Here is a 20076-nt window from a genome sequence, read left to right on the forward strand (position 1 = left end):
GGCTGTATATTAAACGTGTTTTTGATCGTTCTAATGTTTGTACAAGGTTAAATTTCATTTTATTTCTTAAAATATTTTGTTTTCGTACGTACAAAATTATTTAAAAACAAAATCCAGTTTGGGGTTCTTACAAATACGACCAGAAACACATTGAATATACAGACACTGATATTCTAAACAATAAAATATATTTAATATGTGAGTTTAATCGTAGAAATATTTTATTAGTCGGAAACATCTTACAATGCAGCAAACTCGGGAATGTCCCTTTAATTCTGAAGGCCAGACATGAACCGTAAGCTGGTCCATGAAAGAGTCTGTAACCAACGTTCCAAAACTTTACTGCATCGTGAACCGCATCGTGATCTGTGTGGTAGTGTTACACGAATATTATTATCCAAGGGAAATGTATCGTTTGCAAACATTAAAAAAAAAAACCCCGCGAATAACCATTTCTTCTTGTCCTGTGTCTGCTAAACTGGAGTAAAATTTTGCGTTTTGAAATCGTAGACTGAATTGTGGATAGTATTATTTATTACAGCTGCAGGTGGCGTGACATCGGATACAAATGTTTTACCTCTTTTGTCGCTGAATGGTTGTTTTTCTCTCTCTCTCTCTCTTTTTTTTTTGGGGGGGTGGGGGGTGGTGGTGGTAATCTAGATATCCAATATTAAAACTTTGTAGTTTACTAGAACACGTAATGTCTTTCCTTCGCTTCTGACAAGTGAAGGAAGAATTTCCGCACAGCGCTTACTTTGGTACTTGAAAGTTCCATCCCTTTCATCCAGGACAATAATTATTCTGTATTGAAATTCACGCTGAGGTTTTTCAGTCGACAAAATAACGCATTACCTCACTTCATCCTGACAGATATTTATTATGAAATACATGGGCGTCAATCCGGCTTTAAAAGTGGGGTGGGAGGGGGTGTGTGTGTGTGTGTGTGTGTGTGTGTGTGTGTGTGTGTGTGTGTGTGTTAGTGTGTGTGTGTGTTGCTTACGTCGAATTACGTCAACAATGACGTTCGTACAAAACTATGATAAAAGGGATGACTACTTGCCATTTTAAATAAATCATTAATACAGTAATTAAATTAAGTTTTTTTTTGTTTTGTTTTGTTTTTGTTTGGGGGTGGGTGGGTGGGTTGTTGTTTGTTGTTGCTGGCTGTTGTTGTTGGTGGTGGTGGTGTTGTTGCTTTTGCTAAACGAAAAAGTGTGTGTGTGTGGGGGGGGGGGGGGGGGGGGCATTTATATAGATTGTACCCCGGCGTTGAAAAGTGAGGGGGACGCGTCCCCCCCAGCCGTCCCCCACGGATCGACGCCCATGATAAAATAAATAAAATGAATGAAAGAAAGAAAGAACTAAAGGAAACATGATTGATTGATTGATTGATTGATTCATTCATTGATTCATTCATTCATTGATTCATTCATTCATTGTTTAAAAATGAACCGGCTGTTGGGTTTCAAGCACAGGTCAGAATATCAATAAATCCATTGTCAATGGGCCGGAGCGACAGTTATAATTTTATTATATATTAATTTAAAAAAAAATTACGATCCCCTCCGAACTTCCCCCAAAGTTCCATTGGCTTTCCTCCTCATGTCATTGCTCCCCCCCCCCCCTCCAATGGATTTTCTGGATCCGTCCCTGACATGTTCTTTAAATGGTACATGTATAATAAAATTCAATATTCTTAATAAGTAAAAAACATAAAAAGAGTGTAATATGAGATATTTTGAAAAAAAATGAGAAAAAAATGTTTTAACTTAAAGGGATATTCCTGAGTTTGCTGCAGTTTTTAAGATGTTATCGACTAACAAAGACTTTTTAACGATTGTAACGATTGTAATTACATATCAAATACATTTTTCTGCATAAAATATTAGTGGCTGTATATTAAACGTGTTTCTGATCGTTCTAATATTTGTACAAGGTTACATTTCATCTTATTTCCTAAAATATAGTTTTTTCGTACGTACGAAATTATTTGAAGACAAAAACCAGTTTGGGCTTGTTACAAATATTAAGATGACCAGAAACACATTGAATATACAGACACTGATATTCTAAACAATAAAATATATTTAATATGTAAGTTTAATTGTAGAAATATTTTATTAGTCGGAAACATTTTACAATGCAGCAAACTCAGGAATGTCTCTTTAACCACAGATTACTTTACTCAATGAAAATGCACAACCGGACTATTTTTTACTCCTACACGCAAAATATTTTACCCCAAAAGAGCCCACATGTTTTGGTTTGAATTAATATGTATCTCTGTCCAGATCAGCAAGCACTTTGTAATGTTCAGTGTATATATTCTTAAATGATTAAAGGGACATTCCTGAGTTTGCTGCAATATTTAAGATGTTATCGACTAACAGAGACTTTTTAACGATTGTATTTACATATCAAATATATTTTTCTGCATAAAACATTAGTGGCTGTATATTAAACGTGTTTCTGATCGTACTAATATTTGTACTACGTTAAATTTCATTTCATTTCCTAAAATATACCTTTTTCGTACGTACGAAATTATTTGAAGACAAAATCCAGTTTGGGCTTCTTTCAAATATTAAGACGACCAGAAACACATTGGAAATACAGACACTGATATTCTAAACAAGAAAATATATTTAATATGTAAGTTTAATCGTAGAAATATTTTATTAGTCGGAAACATCTTACAATGCAGCAAAGTCAGGAATGTCCCTTTAAATGTGCCAGGCGAGTTGCTTCCCTCTATTTAGCAAAATTAAAATGGCGGGCAAATGTTTTATGTTGTCGTTGGAAGATTTATTTTGTTAATAATGAAGGGGCGGGACGTAGCCCAGTGGTACAGCGCTCACTCGATGCGCGGTCGGTGTGAGATCGATCCCCGTCAGTGGCCCAATTGCGCCATTTCTCGTTCCAGCCAGTGCACCGCGACTGGTATATCAAAGGCCGTGGTATGTGCTACCCTGTCTCTGGGATGGTGCATATAAAATATCCCTTGCTGCTAATCGAAAATAGTAGCCCATTGCGTGACGACAGCGGATTTCCTCTCTCAATATCTGTGTGGTCCAAAACCATATATCTGTGTGGTCTTTAAGCATGTCTGAGGCCATATGAACAGACAGCTGTCGTGTGTTTGTGCCCAGGACAGCGTGCTTGAACCTTAATTGGATATAAGCACGTAAATAAGTTGAATTGAAATCAAACCACTGAGCTATGCCCCGCCCCTTGCATACCACTGAGCTATGCCCCGCCCCTTGCATACCACTGAGCTATGCCCCGCCCCTTGCATACAACTGAGCTATGCCCCGCCCCTTGCATAATTCTGAGAGGCGTGCCCCACTTTTGTAACTGTCAACCGACCTTTTTTTTTTTTTATCTACAGAGTAAGCAAACACGACTTTACCCGTTCCTTCAACAATGCGTTATTCTCTCTCTGATATGCCCGGTATAGACATATCACATGACGTTTTTAGCTACCACGCACGAACAGGAAGCTTTTAATACAAGCACGAAGGCCTCGAAAACGGCTGAATAGAAACACACACTCTATCAAACGGGCGATTTAATTTGTGAGGTCAGGCGGTGACTGTTTGATAAGAGAGATTCGGTAGTTATATATACATTATAATACGCCAAGCGGTTACATCCTGGTCGGAGTTTTATCAACAGACTGACATGGCGGATAGTCTGTCCCCAATGAGATCATAGTTGTCGGGTGAAGTCGGATCATTTCGGGTATATTCGGCATGTAAACGCAAAGGTAAGGTTAATTGTTTTTGCTTTGTATTAAACACTTAACTTTAGAATAAACTGAAACTTATAAAACCGTTTAATATAATAACCGTTTTATCCTTAGGGTCCAAAGAAGTTTAGATCAGGGTGGAAAAGGCGTTAAACAGCTGATATATTATTCTTAATTTGCAATGTAGAAAAACAAGGTGCAGAATACGCGAAGGTGAAGGACGATCGAACGTGCAACCCATCCAGGGTCGAAATCAGCCTAGCATATAAGAGGACGTGAAGGACAGTAATTGTTATAGTATTGAGACGGAATTAATGGACACTTTTTTTTTGGGGGGGGGGGGGGTGTCGGGGGGTATTGTTGTTCTGTGGGGTAACTAGAACCTACCCACGAACGTAGCCAGCCAATATAACTTGGGGGAGGGGTGTCCAATGTTTTAATGGAGGAGGGGGCATACGTAATTAAGGTACATACACACACAAGCAAGACGAACAGAGAGAGAGAGAGAGAGAGATGAGAGAGAGAGAGAGAGAGAGAGAGAGAGAGAGAGAGAGGAGAGAGAGAGAGAGTGACCACGGGAGAGAGAGAGAGGAGAGAGAGAGGAGGAGAGAGAGAGAGAGAGAGAAGAGGTGAGAGAGAGAGAGGAGGAGAGAGAGAGCAGAGACACAGGGAAGAGAGAGACCTGAGACGAGAGAGGACAGCGAGAGAGAGAAGACCGAGGAGAGAGAGAAAGAGAAGACAGGACAGACATATATATATATATATATATATATATATATATATATAATATATAGAGGGGAGAGGATAGAGATAGAGAGAGAGAGAGAGATGGAGGAGAGATGAGAGAGAGAGAGAGAGAGAGAGAGAGAGAATTAAGTCCACGGAAGAGTTTTGATCCTGCGACCCAAGCACTTCAGGCATGCACTCTCGCGAATGAGCTGGATTCTACCCTCTCTAAGTTAAAACGCCGGTTAGATTACTCTAAGTATGTCAAACTCGTGAGCTCAGGTCAGGTCAGAGTTTTAACGTGCACATTCAGAACAAGCTGTTGTATAGCACACCCCTGTCCTGGGTACAGGTGTCGACCTCAGCCGGCTCCTCCGTCCAGGACAGGAAAGGGGTGGGGTGGAATGGAGGGGGGACCGCCTGCACTGGCAGGTGCAAGGGAGCACCAGCAGTCCGACCATGGTCGGTAACAGGCGTAGTAAATAGAATCCGTGACATTTGTAGAAAAAGAAAGAAAGAAATGTTTTATTTAACGACGCACTCAACACATTTTATTTACGGTTATATGGCGTCAGACATGGTTAAGGACCACACAGATTCTAAGAGGAAACCCGCTGTCGCCACTACATGGGCTACTCTTCCGATTAGCAGCAAGGGGTCTTTTATTTGCGCTTCCCACAGGCAGGATAGCACAAACCATGGCCTTTGTTGAACCAGTTATGGATCACTGGTCGGTGCAAGTGGTTTACACCTACCCATTGAGCCTTGCGGAGCACCCACTCAGGGTTTGGAGTCGGTATCTGGATTAAAAATCCCATGCCTCGACTGGGATCCGAACCCAGTACCTACCAGCCTGTAGACCGATGGCCTGCCACGACGCCACCGAGGCCGGTCATTTGTAGAAAGACACGCAACATTGGCCTCGAGGTATCTCCTGTTGACATGTTCTAGCTGGTAGTACCGGTAAGCCGAATAATAAATGTCCCGGGAAGCAGAAGGGTCCAACTGATTTGCCAATGTTCTTCATTGCTGTATGAGCCGTGTCACGAACGTAGGAAGGTGCCAAAAAGTGTGTGTGTGTAGGGGGAGGGGCACTTTTATATTTACACTTTTACACTATTATAAAACAAATATAAAGCAACATATCTGAAAAGGGGTGCCCCCCCCCCCCCCCCCCCCCCCCCCTTCCTACGCCAGTGCGTGTTGTCTTTAACAACGAAATGAGGAAGCGTATTCGCATAGGATTACAAAAATGGGTTTTTGTTCGTTTTGTTTTGTTTGGTTTGGTTTTGGGGGAGGAATTTTAGGATTACCGTTCGGGGTATCATTTGTGCTTGTGCGTGTTTTTATTTTGTTTTGTTGATATTTCATTTAATATGTACGCATTAGGCTCTGCTATTTCCAACTACAACTCAGTAGCGTGTGTATGTGGGGGGGGGGGGGGGGGGACACTTCTATATTTACACACTTTTATAAAGCAAATATAAAGCAAAATATCTGAAAAGTGGGGGGCAACTTGCCTCCCCTGCCCCTCCCCTCCCCCCCCCCCCCCGCTTCCTACCCCAGTGCAACTAATTCGGTGTAAAAAAAAAAAAAAATAAAAAAACGTTTAGAATGCGAAATGTTGGTGTTTAACAGCTCAGTTACCATAATGTTCTATATCTGTCATGGCACAAATGTTCGGACAACTGCTGCACATAGAAGAAACCTTATTCAATGTTACGAGGAGTATGGAAGTGAAGAGGCTGAACACACGACATGTTTGTCATGAAACAATCTACTGTGAGGTCACTGACCATTGAGTCACTGAGGTCATTGATCATTACGTGATGTATTTTCAAAATCAAGTATTTGTTATTGGACAGCAGTCCTTTTGCCGTTATTGAAATCCTGTGAATATATGGCCACTAAGTTCATTTGGTGATGGTCGATCCTTTGCAGGTATAGTTGAAGCCATCTTCATAAATCAAGGCTAATATTCGTTCCTCGTATTCAGCCTTGATACATGTCGTCAAGAAATCGTGCCACAAAATGCTTAAATTTCATTGGATGCGATGAGATCTGATTGCAACGAATCGCAACGCTCCTTATAGATTCCCTTGTTATTGTAAACAAAGATGGCAGCGTCAGCGTCCGTGGAAACGTGTCGTGTTTGAACACGATATGTTAAAAAAAAGGTTTAGGCGGTTAATTTTTGATATTGCTTTCAAGATTGTCACATGTTACCGATGCTGTGATTGGTCAGCGATGTCATCGTGTAAGGGACATAATCGGTGTTACAAATTTTCTTCCAATAGAGGGCGCTAGTACTAAGTAGTGGATATCAGTAATCTTGACTACATGTATCAAGGCTGAATACGAGGAACGAATATTAGCCTTGATTTATGAAGATGAGTTGAAGCATACTAGTATATCAATAACTGCCATGTTATGGATAGAAATGCTGGCGTCGCATTATGACACAGTTTGTGATATAAATGTAGTGATAAAGTATATATCAATAATAATATAGAGATAGAAAATGGAAATGATAAAAATGGGAACATCAGTCACTTGTGATTTGCGTGCATATGCCCATTTACCAAAACAAGGTTAGCTTTGTGACCTACTTTGGTCCATGTCAGGCAATTTTATATGTATGTGAGTTTGGTTTTGAAACATTATTGGTTTACCTTTAAAACTTAGCAGTCGATTTCAAAATTATTGTTTTAGGTGATGCTGCACATACACAGTGGTCATTTCTTTGGTTTTACCGGCCTCAGTGGCGTCATGGTTAGGCCATCGGTCAACAGGCTGGTAGCTACTGGGTTCGGATCCCAGTCGAGGCATGGGATTTTCAATCCAGATACCGACTCCAAACCCTGAGTGAGTGCTCCGCAAGGCTCAATGGGTAGGTGTAAACCACTTGCACCGACCAGTGATCCATAACTGGTTCAACAAAGGCCATGGTTTGTGCTATCCTGCCTGTGGGAAGCGCAAATAAAAGCTCCCTTGCTGCTAATCGGAAAGAGTAGCCCATGAAGTGGCGACAGCGGGTTTCCTCTCAAAATCTGTGTGGTCCTTAATCATATGTCTGACGCCATATAACCGTAAATAAAATGTGTTGAGTGCGTCGTTAAATAAATCATTTCTTTTTTGTTTGGTTTTTGTGCAGCCATTTTAGAATCTTATTAGAAAGTGAATGCGAGAATTAAAATCCTTGTCCCACAGAAAACCCTGTATCTGAAGTATAAATTATTGTTTTGGAAAAATATATACGCCTTGCTCTTGGACGTCGTTATATATTAATTCTATGACCAATAAAATTAAATCACAAACGCAAAAATATCTTCCTTAGTTGATCGAAAATGCGATAAAATGTGATTTCCTTATTCTAAGTGCTACAGTTGCGGCGTCTTGGATTAAAATGATGTCGCAGGGTCATTCTCTATTAACTCTAGCAACGAAGAATGTATGAATTTTAAAAAATAAATATCTTCTGGGAACGTTAAAAGTGACCTTCCTGCATAGTCTTATATTGTCTGTAACCATTTTAAAATACATTTCCCTGTAAAGAGGCGCCCTTTTAACAGTGAATGTCACTGAAAATATGCCTGTAATACAAGTACAAATACTACAATATGCGACATGATTTATTAGTGAATATTCCACAATTTAAGATGATTTTCAGTAGAGTAGACACGTTTTGAAAAGGTGCCATGCTGTTGTGCTTACCCGAGTATAAAAACATACTTTAGAGGTAACAATCATGTATTTGTGATGCCCTTTTTATGCTGATCCTCATTTGCGACATGGGTATTTTTAAGGGTCGGCATTTTCCGACGGTCCTTTTTGAAGGGAAAGACAGCTTCAATAACGAATCAAAAGTACAGGAAATGAACAAGACAACTCAGAAATAGTGTTTATTTTATAATACATTTAATTATTACTGTACAACCAGAGGTCAAAATGCTGCGACAACTATTTTCTACATTTGCTACAGTTAATGGAAAATGACCCTGCAATGCTTTTATTAGCTGGGAATGTTACATTTCAGTTTATATGATTAACATTAGCGATATAATGACTTACAGATTAATAAAGGTCCATCATGTTGTTTTAAAAGGACATTCCTGAGTTGCTTTAATTTTTAAGATGTTATCGACTAACAGAGACTTTTTAACGATTGTAATTAAATATTAAATACATTTTTCTGCATACAATATTAGTGGCTGTATATTAAACGTGTTTCTGATCGTTCTAATATTTGTATTGGTTATATTTCATGTTATTTCCTAATTTTGTTTTTTATTTGAAGACAAAATCCAGTTTGGTCTTCTTACAAATATTAAGACGACCAGAAACACACACTGATACAGACACTGATATTTTAAACGAGAGAGAGAGAGAGAGAGAGAGAGAGAGAGAGAGAGAGAGAGAGAGAGAGAGAGAGAGAGAGAGAGAGAGAGAGAGAGAGAGAGAGAGAGAGAGAGAGAGAGAGAGGTGGGGGATGTAAAGTGCTGGCCTAATTGGCTGTCGGTCTAGGATCGTTCGAGTCAGTACAAATGCCGTGGTATGTGCTATCCTGTCTGTGCACATTAATTTGTTAATCATCGGCTATTGGATGTCAAACATTTGGTAACATATAGACTTAGAAAGGAAAGTCACTACATTTTTGTCCATTAATAGCAAGGAATCTTTTATATGTACCATCCCACATACAGGATAGCACATACCACAGCGTTTGATATACCAGTCGTGGTGCACTGGCTGGAACGGGGAATATCCCCATAGACCGGGATCCATCCTAGACCGACCGCGCATCAGACGGACGCTACACCACTGTACTACGTCCCGTCCCTGTGATGTGATAGAAGAAATGATACCAATCGAAATGTCTGCGAGCGCTTTGCTTCCAGAACACGCCACTGAACTCAGCAGATATTTTATGCGTGCAGTGTTCTGTGACAGTCTGAAAAGAGAGTTATCATAAAACCATATCGGTGAGTTAGACGTTTTTAGTCAACTCAACACAAAGGACGTTTTCCATGCGCAGCAAACCATAAACATTATACTGCATGACAAAACGAAGATACAAACGCAGCCAGTATATATATATTATAACCTATTGCCTCGTGTCGTCAAGCGGGGTGTATTACATTACGCTTATTGTATCAATACACGCCTCGAGGCTGTGTACAACTATGTGAATATTATAAACATAATATAAACATGAACAAAACCCCCACATACAATGAAACCTAGATTTAAATATCGTAACAATATCATAATAATAAATACTTGAAGGCAATCCCAATTTGTTCCACCTTATTATATACATATGAGAATGGGAGTTGTGTTGTCAGATAGGTGTTAATAGAGTAATACATTGGCAGTTGACATGAAAAACTAATACTGCTAACGATATCGCTCTCTCGCTCAATATTTCTCTCTCCCTCTCTCTCTCTCTCTCTCTCTCTCTCTCTCTCTCTCTCTCTCTCTCTCTCTCTCTCTCTGTTTGTCCCTGTCTCTATCTCTTTGTCTTTCTCTATGTATCAGTTTCTTTCTGTCTCTGCCTCTCTAACTTTCTCACTCTTTCTGTCTCTGTCTCTATCTCTCTATATGTCTATCTCTGTGTGTGTCGCTGTCTCTCTCTGTCTCAGTCTCTGTCTGTCTGTTTGTCTGTCTCTCTCTGTCTCTCTCTCTCTCTCTCTCTCTCTCTCTCTCTCTCTCTCTCTCTCTCTCTCTCTCTCTCTCTCTCTCTCTCTACCCCCCCCCCCATCTATCTCTGTTCGTCTCGCGTGTGTGTGTGTGTGTCGTGTGTGTGTGTGTGTGTGTGTGTGTGTGTGTGTGTGTGTGCGTGTGTTCATGTAGCTCTGCATTCGTGCATGCGTGCGTGTCTGTCTGTCTAACCTATCCTCAATATATAAATAGAATAGGATAGGGTAACAGGACACTCGAGCAAATGAGACGCGAATCCAGGGAGAGGTGCCGAGGGGCGTCACGCTTTTTTTTTCTTTTTTTCTTCTTGTTTTCGCCAACGTCAAATTAAATATCAAAATATCACTTAAAATAAAAGAAATAAAAACATGTTCAAATATCTCTTAAGATTTCCGGCGCCCCCAAACTCCAAACCACCTACCCGCCACCCGTCACCCACCCCCTTCTTTCACAAACCCATGGACCCTTGCCTGCTAATTCACCTCGCCGGTCACGTTGGCCATACCGACGATCGATATGTCTCCGTAGGTGTCTGTTTTTGTAGCCAACCAACCAGGTAGGCGATTGCCGTATCAGTGTTGTTGACACCCTGCTTACATCGGATATTAATGTTGTGGCTTAGAACACCATGTAGTGAATAGTGAGTTGAATCATTTTACTTTAGAGTAGCGTGTGTTACACGTTGATCAGACGATGTGTGTGTTTGTGTGTGTGTATTTCGTCGCAACATGTGAGACAAGTTGACTTTGGTGGCTGTGTAGTGATATATTTTTTCAGTCTTGGTAAGTATTTTAACAGATAATTTTTATAATACTGTGAAATCACTTGTATTCGTGGTCGTCTAATGTTCGACCGGCCTCGGTGGCGTCGTGGTTAGGCCATCGGTCTACAGGCTGGTAGGTACTGGGTTCGGATCCCAGCCGAGGCATGGAATTTTTTAATTCAGATACCGACTCCAAACCCTAAGTGAGTGCTCCGCAAGGCTCAATGTGTAGGTGTAAACCACTTGCACCGACCAGTGATCCATAACTGGTTCAACAAAGGCCATGGTTTGTGCTATCCTGCCTGTGGGAAGCGCAAATAAAAGAGTCCTTGCTGCCTGTCGTAAAAGAGTAGCCTATGTGGCGACAGCGAGATTCCTCTGAAAAACAGTGTCAGAATGACCATATGTTTGACGTCCAATAGCCGATGATAAGATAAAAAATCAATGTGCTCTAGTGACGTCGTTAAATAAAACAAACTTTTGGTAAGTATTTTAACAGATAATTTTATAATAAAGTGAAATTACTTCTATTCGTGGTCGTCTAATGTTCGCGTCATTCGTGCACTAGGGCAGTCAGGCAATTTTATAATACATATATAATTATGATATGAATTTATGATATTACGTTTTTGATCCACGAATTGCGGTACCCAACAAAATGTGTATGTTAGCAAATCTATAGGCGAACGGTTCCATGGGGTGGGGGTGAGGTGGGGTGTCTTGTTTATTTTTGCTGGCTGCTAAATATCAAACTATTGATACCATCTTTTGACATATAGTCTTAGTGGAAACCTGAGAAAGTAGAGAGAGAGAGAGAGAGAGAGAGAGAGAGAGAGAGAGAGAGAGAGAGAGAGAGAGGAGGAGAGAGAGAGAGAGAGAGAGAGAGAGAGAGAGAGAGAGAGGGTGGGGTAGAGACAGACATTGAGACAGACGGAGGGCAGATATACAGGAGATTGAATTTTTAAATTGTGACAGTTTAGTGTTGTTTTTTTGTGTGTTGTTTTTGTGTTTGTTGTTTGTTGTTTTTCTGGGTGGGGGGGGTAAATGACTGCGACCCCTTCCAGTAATTTTAGGCATTTCATTTCAACTTATTTTCGTGCTTATATCCATTTGAGGTTCAAGCACGCGTTCCTGGGAACACAACACAGCTATGTGGGCTGTCTGTACAGGACAGTGAATTAGTTGTTAGTGGTTCGTGAGAGAGAAGAGGATGTAGTGGTCTTACACCTACCCACTGAGTCGTTAAAACTCGCTCAGGGTGGGAGACGGTAACTACCAGGCTGATGGCTTTAACCACGACTGTAGTGCCCACAAATGTCGCAACGACCACAAATCTCACAACGACCACAAATGTCGTAATGTTACTGCCAGAAATGTCCTTATCGACCACAAATGTCACACGATCGACCACAAATGTCACAAAGGTCTCAACCACAAATGTCACAACGGTGAACGCCACATATCACAACGACAAATGACGCAACTCATGAATCACAAAAATATTTAATGTTATAATTTACTTTTTTGTTTTTTTGTTTGTTCTTTTGGGGTTATGCCCTTAGCTCAAATATAGTGTCCTTTGCTCGGCAGGATTATAAGATCTATTCCCACTGTAGCATCACCTAAAATGTTTCATTACTGGCACCAACTTAGTGGTCTGAAAACTCGATATCAAGTCAATATCACACTGTAAAAAAGCACTGTTGAATAAAATGACTCTCGTACCATGTTCAGCACCATGTAAGTAATGTTAGTGTGAACAAGACTGTCATGTTCGGTCGAACTTCTATAAAGGCCACCTTTATTTATCAACCACGCATCAATAACGGGCACTTCAAGCGCTACATTACGTATACCAATGCATCTATTTTAATCTGTATATAACGACCACCTGCTAATAAAGTTGACTTTTTGTAAGTTCCTTATTATATAGAGGTTTACCGAAGACCTAGTAAGTTAGAAAAAATATGTGTCTAATCCATTTGTTAAACAATAATATTATATTTCAATCAGTCAATCAAATACTCAATGTATACAGTGTCCCACGAACTGCGATGTCATAATCGAGAAGAGTGGGACCTAGCTCAACGAAAGAGCGTCCGAATTGCGTCATTTGTCGTTGTGATATTTGTGGCGTTCAGCGTTGTAACATTTGTGGGTGAAACCTTTGTGACATTTGTGGTCGATCGTGTGACATTTGTGGCAGTAACATTGCGACATCTGTGGTCGTTGTGACATTTGTGGTCGTTGCGACATTTGTGGGCACTACACACGACACCACCGAGGCCGGTAATTTTAGGCAAATTTCAAGGTATGACCTTAGTGCTGACTCAGCAAGTCACGGAGTCGTTTACGAAGATCATTATGATTACATCAGAGTGACGTCATTTGATGGCAAAGAAACAAAATGGTCGATGCCAGGATGCTAATTAATTCCTATCTCTTCTCACTGAGGGGGCGAGGCGTAGCCCAATGGTAAAACGTTCGCTTGATGCGCGGTCTGTCTGGGATCGATCCTCGTCGGTGGGCCCATTGGGCTATTTCTCGCTCCAGCCAGTGCACGACGACTGGTACATCTCAAGGCCGTGGTATGTGCTATCATGTCCGTGTGATGGTGCATATAAAATATCACTTGCTGCTAATCGAAAAAAAGTAGTCCATGAAGATGCGACAGCGGGTTTCCTCTCTCAATATCTGTGTGGTCCAAAACCATATGTCTGACGCAATATAACCGTAAATAATATGTGTTGAGTGCGTCGTTAAATAAAACATTTCCTTCCTTCCTTCCTTCCTTCTCTTTGCAGATACCGCAACCATGTTCGTTCGGAATGTTTTCAAGAGTGCGTCGTCGCAGTTTGTGTTGGGAATTACGGTCGGTTTAGTCGTGTCCTTTATCTTCACGGGTTACAACTACAGCACCACAGTGTTCGCGAAGAACAAAGAGTCCGTCGCCGAGTTTCGGCACACCAGTGGCAGGAGAATCGGGATTAGCAACGTTCCGGAAACACACGAACAACAGCTGAACAATGCCGAGCAGGAGCACGAAAGGGCCCATCGGCAGTTGGATACGGAGATCGGCAAATCTCCGGAAAAGATAATCAAGTTCGTCGATGAACACAAACATCATGGTAAGAAAGAACAGTTTGATTTTATTTAACGACATCACTAGAGCGCATTGATTTATTAATCATCGGCTATTGGATGTCAAACATATGGTCATTTTGACAGTCATAGAGAGGAAACCCGCTACATTTTTGTTTCATTAGTAGCAAGGGATTTTTTTATATGCACCATCCCACAGACAGGATAGTACATACCACGGCCTTTGTTACACCAATTGTGGAGCACTGGCTTGAACGTCACGCCTGTATCATCTTAAGAAACAACAGTGATAAAAAGACCGTAACTAGTGCGGGGCCCTGTCTCTGCCCCCTCTGACCCCCCCTCCCCCCCCCCCCCCACACACACACCGTGACACACACACACTGGCGGATCCAAAGAATGGGTCATGGAAGTACCACGACCATCATTCACCCTGCCCCACCTTGCCCCGCCCCGCCCCGTCCAACCCCTGCCCTGCCCCGTTTGAAGTGTTCTTTTTAATGACTTTTTTAAATTCTGAACGGGATATTAATTTTACCTTATCGTTAATCGTCCGCCTGGCGAACGAAATTTCGCGCATTCGTTACACCGAATTATTTCCTAAACGTTAGTTTTGATAATCATTCGATTGACTGGTTCTCTGGTATGTATACTGGGGCGGGACGTAGTCCAGTGGTAACGCGTTCGCTTGATGTGCGGTCGGTCTAGAATCGATCCCCGTCGGTGGGCCCATTGGGCTATTTCTCATTCCAACCAGTGCTCCACAACTGGTGTATGTACTATCCTGTCTGTGGGAAGGTGCATATAAAAGATCTCTTACTGCTAATCGAAAAGAGTAGCCCATGAAGTGGCGACAGCAGGCTTCCAATATCTGTGTGGTATTTAACCATATGTCTGACGCCATATAACCATAAATAGAATGTGTTGAGTGCGTCGTTAAATAAAACATTTCCTTCCTTCTGGTATGTATACACTAATACTTGGCACGTTTGATTCTGCCCACGCTACCTCCAGGTCGGGAAGTGTTGGAATCCATTCGGATCTGAACATGTCGCTCGTTTGATTCTGCCCCCGCTACCTCCAGGTCGGGAAGTGTTGGAATCCATTCGGATCTAAAAATGTCGCTCGTTTGATTCTGTCCACGCTACCTCCAGGTCGGGAAGTGTTGGAATCCATTCGGATCTGAACATGTCGCTCGTTTGATTCTGCCCACGCTACCTCCAGGTCCAGGTCCCGGGATCTGAAAGTCGTTTGAATCCACCTCCAGGTCGGGAAGTGTTGGAATCCATTCTGAACATGTCGCTCGTTTGATTCTGCCCACGCTACCTCCAGGTCGGGAAGTGTTGGAATATATTCGGATCTGAACATGTCGCTCGTTTGATTCTGCCCACGCTACCTCCAGGTCGGGAAGTGTTGGAATCCATTCGGATCTGAACATGTCGCTCGTTTGCAATTCCGATTGAGCCGATTCTGATTTTAAGTCAAGTAGCGTACCTACCTCCGAGGGGGCGAGACATAGCTCAGTGGTAAAGCGCTAGCTTAATGCGCGGTCGGATTAGGATCGATCCCCGTCAGTGGACCCAATGGGCTATTTTTCGCTCCAGCCAGTGCACAAAGATTGGTACATCAAAGGCCGTGGTATGTGCTACCCTGTCTATGGGATAGTGCATATAAAAAATTCCCTGCTGCTAATCGGAAAGAGTAGCCCATTGCGTGGAGGCAGCGGGTTTCCTACCTCAATATCTGTGTGTGGTCCTTAACCATATGTCCGACGCCATATAACCGTAAATAAAATGTGTTGAGTGCGTCGTTAAATAAAACATTTCCTTCCTTATTATGTCCGAATGTTTACATCGTTTGAACTTGTGCTGTAATTGTTTCTACGATAGTAATCTGATTTTAAAAACAAACAAATAAACAAATAAAATAAATAAAGAAATAAAGAAAGAAAGAAAGAAACAAATAAAGAAACAAATAAATAAATAAATAAAGAAACAGACACACACACAGACAAACAAAAAAATAAAATAAAATAAAATAAAATAAAATAAATAAATAAAATCAATAAATAAAATCAATAAAATAAAATAGATAAAATAGAGAAAAAAATAAAATAAAATTGAAACATTGAAAATGTTTTAAAAGCCTTCTTATCGTGCAGTACGCTGTGTTGTTGGAGAGCCTAGCTCGGTGTATGCGACGACTGGTTGGAAGGATAAGAAGCCCAATCTGTTGAATAGATCCACCGAGGTGGTTCGATCCTGCAACGCAATCACCTCAGGCTGTCACTCAATCAACTGATCTAAATCCCGTCTCACCACCACACAAATGTAGCAACAGAGGTTTTGTATAAGTCATCGACGTAAACGTCAGCTTTCGTCGTAAAACCCATAATATGGACATAATGTATGCCTATCTTGTAGAAATCTGCAACAGCTTGCGGAGAGAAAGAGAAAAAGTCACAGGTGATGTTGTTATAGTGCTGATAATGTTAATCTGGCGTTTAAGAAAGTTCAGTGTGTTTAATGACACCACTAGAGCGCATTGATTTGTTAATCATCGGCTGTTGGAGGTAAAACATTTGGCAATTTTGACACGTTTATATACACCATCCCACAGACAGGGTAGCACATACTACGACCTTTGATATACCAGTCGTGGTGCACTGGCTGGAACGAGAATTTGCCCAGTGGGGCCCATCGACGGGGATCGCGGAGAGAGAGTGGCAGATAAACTTGTAGAAATGCTTGGAATGCTAATCGGCGTTTAAAATCAATTGCTTAATAGTATCATCGTGACATTTGCACTGCTGTTGCCTGGATAGGATTTGGCGGTGGTTGTGGGGGAGTGGTGGGGGATGTGAGGCATGGCCATCAATCACATATATTGCTTGTTTGTTGGGGGGGGGGGGTTGATTTTTGGGCGATATTATTATTATCAAATCATCATCATCATCATCATCATCACCATCACCACCACCACCATCATCATCATCATCATCATCATCATCATCATCGTCATATTCATTTAGATAATAATGTACACACATTTACCTTTTCATGCATACAAAAACACCTATAAATTTATGTACGGAATTTTTTTTTGTCGTTCTTCTTTTATGAATGTGTGTGGGTGTGTGGGGAGACAGAGAGAGAGAGAGAGAGAGAGAGAGAGAGAGAGAGAGAGAGAGAGAGAGAGAGAGAGAGAGAGAGAGAGAGAGAGAGAGAGAGAGAGAGAGAGAGAGACAGACAGACAGAGAGAGAGAGAGAGAGAGAGAGAGAGAGAGAGAGAGAGAGAGAGAGAGGAGAGAGAGAGAGAGAGAGAGAGAGAGAGAGAGAGAGAGAGAGAGAGAGAGAGAGACGACAGAGAGAGAGAGAGAGAGAGGGAGATGAGAGAGAGAGAGAGAGAGAGAGAGAGAGAGAGAGAGAGAGAGAGAGAGAGAGAGAGAATGTGTGTTGTTCGTGGTTGTGTGTGTGTTTATATGCTTGTGTGTTTGTGTCAGTATCTGGTTATAGTTTGTTTTACAATCTCTCGTTTTGCACCCATTCATCTTCAGCTTCACAAACGTACTTCTGTTTATGATAAAATCGATAATTCCAGTACGTATGTTTGGATAACCTGGATACCTGCCAGTCTTTCGTATTCATTGTCGGATTTGTGTGTTTAGTAACGACGAGATTGAAATATCTTTGAGTAGAATCAACGCCCCATAGAGGTCACCTTAAAATTGTAAATGTGACCCGTTCTACGCACGGGGTAGTTTACATGGCTTCCCTACCACACCCACACATTCATATTGGTGGAGTGTAAGCATTTGAAAGAAACTATAACATATATTTTTTGGTCAAAGAAATGTTATGGAATCATTTCGATTCCACACAGAACTTATACTGCAGTTTCTACGTGATACTGACTTTTATTCTAAATTTTAATTTGATCAATCTGTGGTATTTGTATTTTTGCACAGTTCTTTACATTGTGTTTTTATTTAATTGTTGAATTTTTATATTGATGTGTTTCATCATTGAATGTTTACAAATACCATAGTTTAACACCCAATAGAGATGTGTTTTTCGTGCTGGGGTGTCGTTAAACATTCATTCATTCATTCATTCCCAGGGGAGGGACGTAGCCCAGTGGTAAAGCGCTCGCTCGATGCGCGGTCGGTCTGGGATCGATCCCCGTCGGCGGATCTATTGGGCTACTTCTCGTTCCTGCCAGTGCAACACGACTGGTATACCAAAGGCCGTGGTATGTACTACCCTGTCTGTGGGATGGTGCATATAAAATACCCCTTGCTGCTAATCGAAAGAGTAGCCCATGAAGTGGCGACAGCGGGTTTCCTCTCTCAATATCTGTGTGGTCCTTAGCCATATTATGTTTGACGCCATATAACCGTAAATAAAATGTGTTGAGTGCGTCGTTAAATAAAACATTCCTTTCTTTTATTGTTTCATTCCTTCCCGACCACACCCACACCCTAAACATACGACCTCCGTGTAGATTGTCAGCTCTCGTTAGCCGAGGCTATACTTTATACTATAGATTTATCTTTGTTCTGAAATAGGGGCGGGATCTAGCCCAGTGGTAAAGCGTTCGCTTGATGCGTGGTCGGTTTGGGATCGATCCCCGTCGGTGGGCTCATTGGGCTGTTTCTCTCATTTTAGCCAATGCACCACGACTGGTATATCAACGACCGTTGTATGTGCTGTTCTATCTGTGGGATGGCATACAAAAGATCCCTTGCTACTAATGGAAAACACTACATTTCGATCAACTAAGTCAAATCAACTAATTAGCTCCATTTTCAATTTTGATTATGCGTCAAAATTACCGTCAAGAAATTACGCAACATTTTCTAGTTGGAATTAATCGTACGGGATATTTGCAAATTCAATAGCACCAAAACCAACCCTCGCCCGCTACCGACCCTGGTCGGGCTGCTTGAGGTCCCTTGCACATGCCAGCTCGACAAACCCCCTCTTCCAACCACCCCAAACCTTTTCCTGTCCTGGACGGAGGAGACGGCGAAAGTCGAAGCCTTCGCCCATGTGAATGTGCACGTTAAAACCTATGACCTGACCTCACCTGACCTCACCTAGAGTCTTTACATATCAGAAAAAAAGTTTGTTTTGTTTAACGACACCGGTAGAACACAATTGTAGAAATGAAACCCGCTACATTTTTCCATTACTAGCAAGGGATATTTTATGTGCACCATCCCACAGACAGGATGGCACATGCTACGACCTTTGATATACCAGTCGTGGTGCACTGGCTGAAACAAGAAATAGCCCAATGGGGCCATCGACGGAGATCGATCCCAGACCGACCGCGCATCGAGTGAGCGCTTTACCACTGGGCTACGTCCCGCCCCATATGCTATACAAATGCACCCAATAATTCCATCTACTAATGGTTTTAAAATAAATTTATATTATTGGAAAAGAGAAGTGTGACCTACGGGTTAACCCGTGACGTCATAGTCTCCTTCAAGGTTCCATGCTAACTAACGACTGTCTTCTATTTCGGTGGACACGCGATAAAGATTTTCTATGTACTTTTTATTGTAGTGAACAATTCTTTTGAGACATAGAGGATACTCCCAGAGTGTCTTGTGATATCATAATTTATCAGCACGAGTTAATAAAAGTATGAAATCTGAGGCTTGCCGAGGATTTTATACTTTTATCAACTCGTGCTGATAAATTATGATATCACAAGACACGCGGGGGTTATTCTATTTACCATCCATTATCATTCTTTTCATTTGCGACACTTGTAAACAATGTCAGTAATGTGGGTTGAATGTCAGCGGTAGACTCGTTAACTAGCAGAACGGCAGTGACGTCACTAATGGTAGGTTTAGCGCTGAAACAAACACAGTGACGTAACACAACATTGTCTTGTGATTAAAATTTGACCAATCAATATTATAAGAAGTGATATCTCCTGCAAGATATAGTGCCAGCGATATCTCCTACAAAAGTATTTAATGGATGATAACATTGTTTACGCCAAGTAGCAGACCATTACA

General features: G+C 41.5%; 1 protein-coding gene across 4 annotated transcripts in view; it reads left to right on the forward strand.

Annotated features, from left to right (window-relative positions):
• The first annotated feature begins 3435 nt into the window (after positions 1 to 3435).
• Positions 3436 to 20076, forward strand: part of LOC121373291 (glycoprotein-N-acetylgalactosamine 3-beta-galactosyltransferase 1-like) — a 45272-nt gene continuing 28631 nt past the window's right edge. The window contains exons 1-2 of one of the 4 annotated variants that reach the window (XM_041499827.1): positions 3436 to 3766; positions 13742 to 14065. In XM_041499827.1, the coding sequence (XP_041355761.1) occupies positions 13753 to 14065 (313 nt within the window). In that variant the 5' untranslated portion in view covers positions 3436 to 3766; positions 13742 to 13752. The other 3 variants (XM_041499824.1, XM_041499826.1, XM_041499825.1) reach the window with 3 other exon arrangements.

This window comes from Gigantopelta aegis, chromosome 5 (assembly GCF_016097555.1).
Source record: "Gigantopelta aegis isolate Gae_Host chromosome 5, Gae_host_genome, whole genome shotgun sequence".
Taxonomy (NCBI): domain Eukaryota; kingdom Metazoa; phylum Mollusca; class Gastropoda; order Neomphalida; family Peltospiridae; genus Gigantopelta; species Gigantopelta aegis.